Source organism: Symphalangus syndactylus, chromosome 7, assembly GCF_028878055.3.
Source record: "Symphalangus syndactylus isolate Jambi chromosome 7, NHGRI_mSymSyn1-v2.1_pri, whole genome shotgun sequence".
Classification (NCBI taxonomy): domain Eukaryota; kingdom Metazoa; phylum Chordata; class Mammalia; order Primates; family Hylobatidae; genus Symphalangus; species Symphalangus syndactylus.
Genome location: NC_072429.2, coordinates 65,908,279 through 65,921,539, shown reverse-complemented (window position 1 = coordinate 65,921,539; position 13,261 = coordinate 65,908,279). Strand labels below are relative to the sequence as shown.

Genomic DNA, 13,261 nt, shown 5'->3' with positions numbered 1-13,261 from the left:
TTAACTTTTTGCCTATTTTTTAATATCAAGAAGAGCACTGTAAAATATTGAATATTTGATTCTTAGATGGTATGACATCTTGGGCTTCATATAATGTTTCCTTTTATGGTGTTAGTTTCCAAAGTCACATAAAGTGTAGCCTTTCTCATGCATCATTCTTTTTGCAACTCGAAACTAGAGTGTCTAAATATATGTCACTCTTACAGTACAACTACTATAGTTACTCTCATTACTACTATTACTACCACCACCAATCATAACTAATGATAATAAACTTTTACCTTTCTGTAGTAGGCTGAATAATGGCCACCCAAAAATATCAGGTCGTAATTCCTGGAATCTGTAAATTTTATCTGATAAGGAAAAGGGATCTTCGGGGATGTGATTAAATTAAGGATCTTGAAACAGGATTATTCACAGTACGCCCTTAATCCAATCACAACTATCCATGTAAAAGAGAGACTCTATAGACACTGAATAGAAAGCAATTCTTAGTGAGAGATAGAGGCAGAGATTGGAGTGATGTGGACTCATGGCAAGAAACACCAAAGGATGCCAGCAGGCCCTGGATGCTGAAAGAGGCAAGGAGAAGTTTCTCTCTCAGAGCCTCTGGAGGGAAGGCAGTCCTGCCCACACCTTCGTTTCAGGCTTCTGGTCCCTAGAATTGTGAGAGAATCCATTTCTTTCGATTTAAGACACCAAGGCTTTGGTGATTTTTTTTTACAGCAGCCCTAGAAAATTAATATAACTTCTTTGCGTTCCTCACACTATATTTTACATGTGTTATTTTGTTTAATCATTACATTAATTATATGAGCTATGATTATCCTCTTTTATAGATGTGGAAACTAACATCATACAGCTAATGAAAGTCAGAACTTGAGCTCTCACCCAGGTAGAAGATTCTAAAAGCTATCATTATGTTTATACTTAAACGCTGTTATAATGATTTCATGTGTTTTTACTAAAATGTTTTACTATGCTTAAAAACTATGTAAAAAATCACATTTAAACAACATAATAAAAAATTACCAATGGATAGAAATTCCAAATTTGATTTAGTGCTCATACATTTCCTACTTATATACTTTCCTTTTTCTTCTACTAACAGGACACACAAGTGAAGAACAATGAATAAGAGGATGAAAGAATTAATACGGTTGCAAACATTTCATCATAATTTTTAAGGGTTTTTTAAAGAAAAACTAGTAAAATTTCCATGTCAAACAACACACTTTAAGAAAAGAGAAACCTCTTTGGCTGGTAACTGTGTCTTCAGCCCTTCGGACAAGACACGCTCGAGGAAAACAACGGCAGTAGTTGCAGTACCAACATAGACCCCAGCCTTGGTTTAATCGTCACTTTCTCATGAATCTGAAAACAGCCTTTTCAGCTTGAAAGAGGAAAATCGGCAAATAACACACCTGTTATGAGACTTGAAACTTTCCCATTAAACGTACTGTTTTTTTTAACCTGTAATTATAACAATTTTCCTTTTAAATCTTGTCTAGAGCTGCATCTTTTACTCTTTTGGAAATTGGGTAAATGTTTAATCCTAGAAGACATAATCTCTTAGCTTTGTAGGTGAAGAAACTGTGATCCGAGGAGTAAAACAATTTACTCAAGGTCACATATTTAGTCATTGTAAAGCACCTACCACTACACTTCACATATAACATGTTTACAATAAAGAGAAAATCCTTTTATAATTTTTAATTTTATATTTCTAGTTGGGGATGAGTCTGTAATATATTTAGTATTGCAAATTGTGCATGCATTAATGCTATTTCTTTCTTTTTAATTATGTTTTTATTTTACTTTTTATTTTTGATTAAACATTTTATTGACTTTAGAAAAATTCTTATTATTGATCTGTTTCACAGATGAAACATTCTTTGAACAATGAAAATCCAGGCCAGGCGTGGTGGCTTATGCCTGTAATCTCAGCACTCATGCCTGTAATTTCAGCACCGAGGCAGGTGGATTACCTGAGGTCAGGAGTTTGAGAGCAGCCTGGCCAACATGGGAAAACCTCATCGCTACTAAAAATACAAAAAATTGGCTAGGTGTGGTGGTGCATGCCTGTAATCCCAGCTAGTTGGGAGGCTGAGGCAGGAGAATCGCTTAAACCCCTGAGGCAGAGGTTGTAGTGAGCTGAGATCTGCTACCGTACTCCAGCCTCAACAACAGAGAGAGACTTTGTCTCAAAAAAAAAAAAAAAATCCAGTTAGTCACCTTTGAATTGATTCCATAGGAGTACTGTATCTTAAATGCTCCTTTATTATATACAGCAAAATAGTATTATATACAAAGTCAAGAGATTAAGAGTAATATTCAAAATTTAACAATGTACAGGCATAGATAAAAAAAAAAATAAGTCTTCCAGTAGATTTTAAAGTCAACTATTTACTAATTGGAAGTTTGCTCTGATCTGCCCTGATTCTTCTCACTCACCCTATAGCCACCCAAAACTTTTCTGCCATGATCGAGTATAAAAGTTTGAAAAATAGACAAGACCATTTAACTTGGTTTTATTCTCCTGATGTTGTGATTTTTGTTTTGTAGGATAATGAGGAAGAGAAATTTCTTAGGAAGAAATCAGCCAGAGTCCTTTTTACATTGCCTTACCATGACCATTTTCCAATAAGCTAGCACTGTATTCAGTGCTCAGGCCCTGTTGCTTGTGGAAATTGCCCTAGAAGAACTACCTCCAGGATCAGATCGGGTCAATAGGCAGAAGAATTGGTCCCATGTTGGTGAAGTTCAGTGCAATTTATGCTGCAGTGCCAAGTTTGTGGAGATAAATTAGTCTATTAGCCACTAGTGATAAGGCTGATTGTTGAACAGCAAAAGTGAGAATAATGCATTTAGTTTTGAATTTGCTAAGAGCAAAGACAAAATGACCTAACTCTTATCAGTGGTTTTGCCACAAATCGATCACTAGTTCATCATATGCCACTATCTTCTCAATATAAGCTTTACAAAAAAAATCTACAGCTAACATCACGTGCTGTCCCCTGAGACTGTATACAGACTGGAAAGGAAAACTGTTTATTTCCAAAGGACATGATTGTGTAATTACAAAAATCCAAAGGATATAAGCAAATGAGTAGAATTAGTGAGGATTAATTTAGTAAGGTCACTGGATACAATATCAATATACAAAAATCAATTGCATTTTATCTACTAGCATGAAATAAATAGAACATAAAATTTAATGCCATTTAACAATAATATTAATACATACATTAACTAATTATATGTGATATTTATTTAAACACTCTACAAACTGCACCTATATCTATATATCTTACCTAGGAATAAAGCGTAGTATATAATTTGGAAGCAATTCAGCCAAATTAGAATAAACACACATAGATGAGTGTGGGGAGACAGAGAAACATGAATGTGGCAAAATGTTAACTGGTGAATTTACGTAAAAGGTACAAAGAAATTATCATGCCCTTCTTTTGAGATTTGGGTAGCTTTGAAATTTTCAAAATAAAACGTCAGAGGAAATGTTAGTAAACTTAAGGTTTAAGGAGTTAAATAACTTGCCACACTTCACAAAACAACTGGAAGGACCAGAAATACCCCCCAGCCCCTCCCTTTTGACATTCTTCTCAAGGTTCTCTTCCCTTGCTTTTCAATTAGGCCTTCCTTCCAGAAGGCATTTGAGTGACGAGTGTCAGCCCTAGAATCAGATCTTCGTATTTCTGTTGTTGCTATTTAAATAGTGGCATGCATTTATTTTATTTTTGTGTTATAGTCTAACCTTTTGTCCTTGGCATTTATGAGCTATTGCTGTTCCTCCAGGGCTCAATCATCTTTTTTATAAGCATAATTGTGTTGTCCACAATTGAATTTGAGCCTGTTTCCCAAATGTATTACTCTTATCAGTTTCATCCAGAAACTGGAAGGCAGAGGCACCCTGGCAAGTCACAGAGCTCTGCCAGGCACCACTTGGCTGTGCTGCAGCGGGTGAAATTCAGGGTCTGATAACAGATCCTTGATCTTACCCTCTAGCTCTTGGGCTCCAGCAATACATAACATTTCCAGATTTTTTATTAAGTAAACCTCTTAGCAAGCTCTATTTAATACAAAAATGCCAACTCTTTTTGAGAAAACCCTCTCTTTTACAATATAGAAGCAATGTGGTTGGCATTTTTTTAAATTGTAAGAAAACAGTGGAGTTTCTGTGCAATTTACTATAAAGACAACCCAAGGAAATAGAATCACCAGATGCTTGATTTCACTTTGTGATGCTATGTTGGTATAAGAGCCATATGGTCAAAATTATTAATATTCTTCATGAAAATTTTAACTTTATTTTTTTTAAAAAATGTGTCCTTATTTCTTTTGCTTTTACAATACATTAGTAAAGACCTTTGGGTCTTGACTTAACTGGTCTAACAGAAATTCCTCTGAAGTCTCAGGAGTGGTAAGTGTCTCATTGCTTAACTCATTTTCTAGACAGAAATCTCTCTCTCTCTCTCTCTCTCTGTCTGTCTCTCTCTCTCTCTCACACACACACACACACACACCAACTACATGTACACACGACTTACTGTTTAAATGATCTACCATCTGTATTCCAGGGAAGTACTCTTCCTGAATGCTATCATGAGAAACCATGTAGTCCAGCAGTTAACAGATCAAGCTCTGTGGAACCCTGACTCTGCTCTTTTCTATCTGCCTCAATTTGGGTAAATTCCATTACAGCCATGAACCTCAATTTCCTCATCTGTAAAATGAACATAGTAACACCTACCACAAAGCATGAGAGAAAGGAATATAGATAATGTATATAAAGCAACTAGTATAAAATGAGGCTTGCAATTAACAACATAATTACTATTTTATTAAACTTTTCTAATAAAAAACATTTAGAAACAAATTAATATTATCCATGGTTTCTCCCAAGTGAAGAAGTGGATTGTTCATCAATAATTAGTGTTCATCAATAATTGTGTACTGTAACTCCAAAAAGTGGCCAAACCCCAATAGATTTTATCAGTTTGTCACACTCCTTGAATTTTTTAAATGGCAACTATCTCTAATGAAAATATTTGATAACATTTTATCATATTCACAATTTAATCAATGGATAAAATATTTTGTTATCTATCATATACCTGTTTCAGTAGACAGTGGTGAAAGGCTTCACCCAGAAATACTCATTAGAAGATACTCAATAGGCTGGGCGTGGTGGTTCATGCCTGTAATCCCAACACTTTGGGAGGCCGAGGCGGGTGGATCACGAGGTCAGGAGATTGAGACCATCCTGGCCAACATGGCAAAACCCTGTCTCTACTAAAAATACAAAAATTAGCCAGGCACGGTGGTAGGCACCTGTAATCCCAGCAACTCAGGAGGCTGAGGCAGGAGAATTGCTTGAACCCGGGAGGCAGAGGTTGCAGGGAACCGAGATCGTGCCACTGCATTCCAGCCTGGGCGACAGAGCAAGGCTCTGTCTCAAAGAAAAAAATAATAATAATCAAATGCAGATCTTTGGGCCCATCCTGAGAAGTCCTAAATTAGGATCCCTGGGGAAGAGGGCTAGGAATTTGCATGTCCACAAGCACTCCAGGAAATGTTTTTGTACATTGCACTTTGATAATCATTGCTTTATTGTAAAACAAAGAATAAACCCTGCAGTCCTTACTTTCTTATGTTCTTACATCATCCCAAACAGAGATACTGTGATAAAAATATGTGTGTTTCGGCATCAGTTACTGGAAAGAAACCAGATGGGAGAAACACAAGTGTAAAGTTATGATCTCAACTCTGAAGTTGGAAGGGCTAGCTTGGCCTGAATATGGTGAGTTCAGCCAAGTTGATAAAATTGCTAACTCTATCATGAGAATATTATGACAAGAAGACAAACACACCCACATGGGTCTAGCCTCACTGAACATTCTTAACTTCAGTGTGTTCACTCAGTGGATTAATCTAAATGCAGCATAGGAAGATTTTACCTCTTGGACCCCCAGTCATCATCTCTTATAGGTCTCTTCTCCTTATAGCACTTACTATACATAGGGATTTTTTTTTTTTATTACAGACATATTACAGTTGGGTGTTGGCTACCTGACTGCCCCACAATGTCAGACCATCAGTTTTATCATAGCAGGGGCATGTGCATTTGGATCCAAATACAAAACCAGCCAACTGGTAGCCCACAATAGATAATAGATACTGTTGAGTGAATAAAATAAATGCCTTTAAACTTGGAAACGTTTAACGGTGCTTAGCCATAAAGTTGTCATTTCTTTCTCTACATGATATGTTTTCATTTAAGACTGTCATAAAACAGCATCTCTACATGATTCTAAAGTTTTTCTTTGTTTTAGAGTATCACAAATAAGAAGGCCTAGTAGCATACTGAGTAGAGCATGGGCTTTGCAGTTAGGAAGTTGTGAATTTTCATTTCATTTCTATTGCTTTCTTGCCATGGGACTCAAAGACAAGTTACTTAACCTCTCCTTCTCTCTATTTCTTCTTCTCATGAAGCTTTTCTAAACCAATAGAATACAAATAAATTGGATAAATAAGAATCTCTTCCATGTTCAAAAGGTTATAAAAACATAGGCAGTGTAAAGAAGCAGCAGAATTTTCCCAGTTATAAGACATCTACAAGGTTTCATTCTTCTACTAGCTGGTCTTGACACTCAGAATGACTTTCACGGTAAATTGCAATCCAACCAGCATATAATTTTAGGAACCTTACAGATAAGCAATAAGTACTCACAGTGTGTTCAAATTCTTGAGTTTCTTGAAGGCGCTCCCTGGAATTTCTCTTATTCTGTTAAACCTCAAGTCTCTAGGAACATAAAAAGGTGAAAAACGATTATAATATGTTGACTGTGTTCTGCCATTATTTCCAGAAGCTTGAAGGCTAAATCTCCTTTTATGATCAAACATATAGTACTAAAGGACTAAATATAATTAAGACAGAACTAGTGCACATCATACACTAATCATTAGGGAGGTGCAATGTTTACAGCAAATTTTGCATCTCCGGGGCCATATGCTTGTCACAGGATGCCAGACAAATGTGGCTATTTATAGAGCTCTGCAAAGTGTTAAAGACAGTTACACCATTTATTTTAGGTTTTATTTGTATGCCAGTAAAACAAATTCTATACATGGCAACATGTCAATTGAGTACATTTAGTTTGGAAGATAATTGATATATTAGATGTCACATATCAACTCAACACCACTGTTTGAATTTAGCAAACATTATTAATTACTTAATTTTTCTTCACAGTACAGGAATACAATGGCCTTCTACAAAGTATTAAATCAACAGAACAATTAGTTTGAGAGAGACGTTACTCCACAACCAACATTCTCTTTCATGAATCCACATCTTTTTTATTCAGCATGTAAATAATTGAGTGTCAGCTATGTGTCACCTATCATGTTAAGTAATAGGTATGCAAAGATAAGCAAGATAGGGTCCCTGCTACTGAGCACAGATAGTTCAGTGGGGGGATGTCAAGCAAGTTATTACAGGACTAGGGTGTATAGTGTTTGTGATACAACAGAGGATCAAACAAATGCCATGCACACTTGGAAGACTTAGGGACTGCTCTGCGTAGAGCCCCTCTTTCAGCTGGAGAACGAGGCACCCCACTCCATGTCATTATGGTAGAGACGTCAAGCAGAGGCCTCTTCCTGCCCAGAACAGGGTGGTTAACTGGAGGCAGCATCTCCACGGACATACTGTTTCTTCCATGGGGAACATATGACCCAAGCCAGGCCAGCTGGACGTGTTTTTAAGCATTGACATGGCTGCTGAATAAAAGTCATGTTCTCTCTCTGGGGTACAGAGCTCTAAGGAAAATGAACATCTAGGGCCACTCATCTTGTCCATTCTAGAAAGCACCAGCCTATGAATAAAGCCCAGCAGAAACACATAGGGCCAAAATAGCAAATGAAAGAAACAAAGCCCTGGACCCAGGATTGCCTGAGACCAAATTTATTCCTTGACTTTCCAGATCCCTGACACCAGAAACTGTCATTTTGATAAACTAATTTGAGCTGAATTTCTCTCTCTAATGCAAGGAGTATAGAGGAAAGATGAAGTAATTTGCTTGGAAATGTTAGGCCCAAGGAGAAGTATATCAGGGAAATTTCACAGGACGCTAGAGTAGCAGTAATAGAATAAAATGAAAACAAAAAACTATCTTTACTTCCCCTCAATTAATTTCTCAAAACAAAACTCTTCACCACCATAAAAAGTTGTTCTATCTTAGAATACTTGACTCACAAAACGTTGTAAGAGTACCTTAAAATCTATCATCTATCACTTTATCTTTCTCTAGACTTTGCCAAAACGAGCAAAATTTTACAGGAGCTATTATTTTCAATTAAAATTATTAAATAACTCAGTGACTATACCTCCTTGCTAAATGGAATGCACTGCTTATACACCATCCATTGCTGTTTGGTATGTCTAGACTAGATTAGTAAAAGAAACTGTAAGTTATATGAGATCCTCCCTATAAACATAAGACATTAAGTTATATAGACCAAAATACCCTGGAAACCACTGGTTTCTCTTAAAAACAGAAGCTAAAAATTAACAGTTACAGAAAGGGCTTTCCTCTTGCATTAAACAATAATCCTAATAATTCTCCCAAAATGAGATTCCAACAATACAACAAGGAAGCAAATATAAAAAGATAAACCATTTTCCTTATTTTAGTCTTTGAAATTTCTGAAAAATTCAGAAAAGTACAAATGAGAAAATAATAATCCATGCTGTCTACATCCAGAATTAACGACTATTAATATTTATACCTTGATATAGTTGCTTCTACTCATAATTTCAAGTATGTATTTTTACTACATAAATTATATATAAAAACACATTGTAGATAAAATGAACATCTTTTAAGCACCATCTTAATTTTAGCTTTGCCTCCCACTCCAGATGTAACCACTCATGTATTTGATGCTCCTCTTCAGACATAACATTTCTATGTATGTGGATAAATATAAGACGAAATGTAAACACATACAGATACTCCTTGACTTATGACGGGGTTATGTCCTTATAAATCCACTGTAAGTTGAAAACACTGTAAGTCAAAAATGCATTTAATACAACTGTACTACCAACATCATAACTTAGCCTAGCCTACCTTAAACACGCTCAGAACACTGCATTAGCCTGCAGTTGGGCAAAATTATCTAACACATACCTTATTTTATAATAAATGTTGACTATCTCATGCAATTTACTCACTATTGCACATTACATCAAAATTGTAACCATTTCACAACATGGTAAAGTCAAAAATCATAAGTTGCACCATTGTAAGTCAACAACTCTCTATATATGAAAATAAACCTAATATATAGGCAAATTTAAAATACTTTGTGCTTTTAAATTTACAAAAAAGCTATCAAATGTTATATGGTTGTTAAAACTTCGCTTTTCCCTTCCACTACATATTTTCTATGTTGTCCCTTGTCTACACATAAAGGACTAGGTATTTTTGTCTAACTTCTACACAGTGCAGACAGACCACACCGTTCCTTTATAGATTCCTTTACTGACAGACATTTTGGTTGTTTCCAAATTTTTGCAACATTATTTACTAACAATATTGCAATAAATACACATGCATGTCTCCTTGTACACTTGAAAAAATGTTTGCCTATGCTAAATATTTGGAATTGGGATTGCTAGATTATAGGGTAAGTACAACTTCAGTTGTACAAAATGATGCCACTGCAAATTTATTTTCAGCTACATGCATTATAATGGTAATATAACTGAAAATAATGTGAAAAAATGCTTGAACTCATCACCAAATTATAGATTTAAACTTATCACTGGATTGTTTTGAAAGCCAAGGTGCTATATGTATCTGCTATCAGAATTCCCTTCTTGTTTTTCTCCACGAGTAAGCAGACATAAGCTCTTCTGCCACAAAGACAGTCTTGCTTGTAAGCTGGTGCCATAGCAAGGTCTCCATGGTACCCAGGCTCAGTAGACTGTAAGACTCTGCCCACTGACTTTGGCCCCACCCTATTCTCACCAGTGAGGCATGCTCAGGGACTCTCTTCCTGAGAAGCAGAGTGTGGGCTAGGCTGGGTGCAGTAGGTCATGCCTGTAATCCCAGCACTTTGGGAGGCTGAGGCAGGAGGACCCTTGAGCACAAGAGTTCGAGACCAGCCTGGGCAACATGACAAGACCCCATCTCTACAAAAAATACAAAAATTAGCCAGGCATGGTGGTACACACCTGTGGTTGTAGCTACTCAGGAGGTTGAGGTGGGAAGATCGCTTGGGCCCAGGAGGTCAAAGCTATAACAAGCCGTGGTCAAACCACTGCACTCCAACCTGGGCCACAGAGTGAGACCCTGTCTCAAGAAAAAAAAAAAAAAAGAAGAAAAGAAAAGAAAAAAAAGTATGGTTGGACACCCAAAGATTTTCTCCAGATTGACTTAAATTCCAATAAGTCACATTCAAATATACCAAAATGAATATGTTAGCACTCGATCCTCTTTGGCTAGTACATTCTGGCACATAAATTTTTATAGGTAAGTACATTATAAGCTGAAATTTTAGGAAAAGATACCCCTTCCTAATTTGAATCCCAGGTCTTTAGGATTGCATATAGAGCCTTGCACAGTGTATTACCTATCGTAGGGTAAGTATATTTCTGAAAATTAGATTATTTAAATTCAAATGGCCACCAAATTTGGATAATGATACTTTCTGTGTAAGTATGTATGTTTACCCAGAAATACAATTCATTTCCCATAATGCCTCTATTTTATTCAAGATCAGTCACTAGCAATTTCATTTATACAACATTTGTCATTCATATAAAACTTCCCTTAGCCTAAAATGTAGCATTGTATTTTTACTCCATAAATAGAGTGGAAATTGAGTTATTATATCTCCTTCATCCCATTGTAATATACATAATATTGATGAAATAGTATTTATGATAATAACAACCCCTGTGTAACACAATTTTCATCCCGTTCATTGTTCGTTGGAACTCAGTTCAGAAGCAGTCCTAGTCATTGTACCAAGATAAAAGTTGGGCACATGGAATTTGCTGGGAGTGGTTAGACAAGTGTGTCTGTCTGTCTCCTCTACTCTCCCCAGCACAAGCTGATGAAGCTGGGGAAGAAATGTTTAATGCTTTTCTGCACAAGCAATTTGGAATCAACATTTTTAACTAATAAGATGTGAGTTTCTAGCTCAAACTCAATTCAGAAATTCCTGCTGCCAAAAAGAGATGAAAATGACTCCCCGTGGCAGACTGAGGATGAAGAAAAGGGATGGACAGAGAGCAACATGAACTAGCTCCAAGCAAACTATCATAGCTCCAAGTCATGTCAGTTGGTCCCCAAGTTAACAGTGCACACCAGACTCACCTCACAGCCCATTATGCCTCCTCTCAGTGGATTACATGGAGTTACACCACGTGGATGTGCAGAAATGTGCAGAGAAAGACCTAGCAGAGTAATAGAAAAGCCCAGGCCTTGTCTAAAATCCAGAAGTTCCCAGTGGATTCTAGGACAAATTTTACATTAACAATAAACAAACAGAAATTTAATATAAAGAATACAGTTATCTATGACTAATTCAAAAATTGCAGAATTTATTTATTTATTTATTTATTTTGAGAAGGAGTCTTGCTCTTGTCGCCCAGGCTGGAGTGCAGTGGTGAGATCTCAGCTCACTGCAACCTCCACCTCCAGAGTTCAAGCGATTCTCCTGCCTTAGCCCCGTGAGTAGCTGGGATTACAGGCACCCACCACCACGTTGGGCTAATTTTTGTATTTTTAGTAGAGACAGGGTTTCACCATGTTGGCCAGGCTGGTCTGGAACAGCTGACCTCGGGTGATCCGCCCACGTAGGCCTCCCAAAGTGCTGAGGTTACAGGCATGAGCCACCACGCCCAGCCCAGAATTTATTCTAAGATATTAAATAGTGTGTGCAGTACAGATGGTGCAGTCCAGTATAAGTTGTAAGATAAATGTGATCCTCTTGAAATACTATGTGTAGCTGAGACTGAATGCAAAATGTTGTTAAGACATAAAATCAAGTCTGAACTCGAGCCCCTTCCTGAGGAGACCCAGGCCACACAGCTCATCCAGTGAAGTGTGGGGCCTCCTGGTAATCCCTGGGTTGAACACAGTCTCCAGATTTGTTGTGAGTAGATGCCTGGCTATCATAGCTAAGAATGTCATGCTCAGAGAGCAAAACAAATGAGCTGAAACATTCAGAGAGTGCCGTCTTACCAGCCTGATTTCTGTTTGCGTGTGGTACTTGTTTCTCTCAAATCTGAGAAATATTCTTTCTGGCAGAAAGCCTGTCTTCCTGAGAAAAAGATCAACCAGCTCTGTACCTGAGCCAAAAGCATTCCTATTGAAGGTAAGGATGCAAGTAAGTCACTGGAATGGCACAAGCCTGCCACCGCAGAAAGAAAGGCAAGCAGGTTCCTGTCTCCCTGAGCTACCATGAAGGGCAGAAGGGAGAAGGTGATTCTTAAAAGCTGGGCTGTTATTTTATTGGGAGACACGCACTCCTGTGCACTCCTGCCTGCAGCCCATTTTTGGCATCAGAGTGAGGGCAGACTCTGCTCGCTGTAGTCAGGCCGTCAGTCACTCAGATCAGCCCTGCTCCAGCTCCCCACCACAACCCCTCCCTCAGGCGATGCCCTTTGCGACTGCCCCTCATCCAGCATTTCAGGACGGTGCTGGGACACTGTCTGGACACTGCCACACTGCCTGGCCTTGGAGTCAGGGGAAGAATCTAGGAGATTTTTCCACACCTCTCCCTGTTGCTCTAAAACAAGTCTTCATCATTTCATTTGACAGCCCTGTCATTTTAGAAATGGGAAATACATTTTCCAGGCTTGAGACAAGCATCTGGAGGACACCCTCCATCTTGCCTGATTCCCAGTCATGTTCCCAGCTGAGGAAGGCTCCCGAACTTTCTCGAATCTCCAGTGCACTTCCTGCCTCCCAGCTGCCTCAAGGCCAGAGCTTGAGGCCATCTTCCGCTGTTGTTTGCTGGCCCAGTATTAACCTGCTGTGGTGGTTAATTTTAGGGATCAACTTGGCTAGGTCACAGCACCCATGGAACTCAGCTTTTGGACAAACACCAGTCTAGATTTTGCTCTGAAGGTATTTTTTACAATATTATTAATATTTAAATCAGTGGGCTTTGAGTAAAGCAGATCACGCTCCACGACGTGGTTGGGCCTCATCCAATCAGT

At 37.8% G+C, this 13,261-nt stretch overlaps 1 protein-coding gene across 7 annotated transcripts in view; it reads right to left on the bottom strand.

The window, feature by feature from the left end:
* Nucleotides 1-13,261, bottom strand: part of PXDNL (peroxidasin like) — a 479,632-nt gene that overhangs the window by 319,433 nt on the left and 146,938 nt on the right. For 6 of the 7 annotated variants that reach the window (XR_008658991.1, XM_055286431.2, XM_063643311.1 and 3 more), the window contains exon 1: nucleotides 6,752-7,008. Coding sequence is in view for 6 of the 7 variants with exons in the window: in XM_055286431.2 (XP_055142406.1) it covers nucleotides 6,752-6,924 (173 nt within the window). In the remaining variant the exon portion in view is untranslated. Of the gene's footprint in view, nucleotides 1-6,751; nucleotides 7,009-13,261 lie in introns of those variants that run through there. The other variant, XM_055286430.2, reaches the window with a different exon arrangement.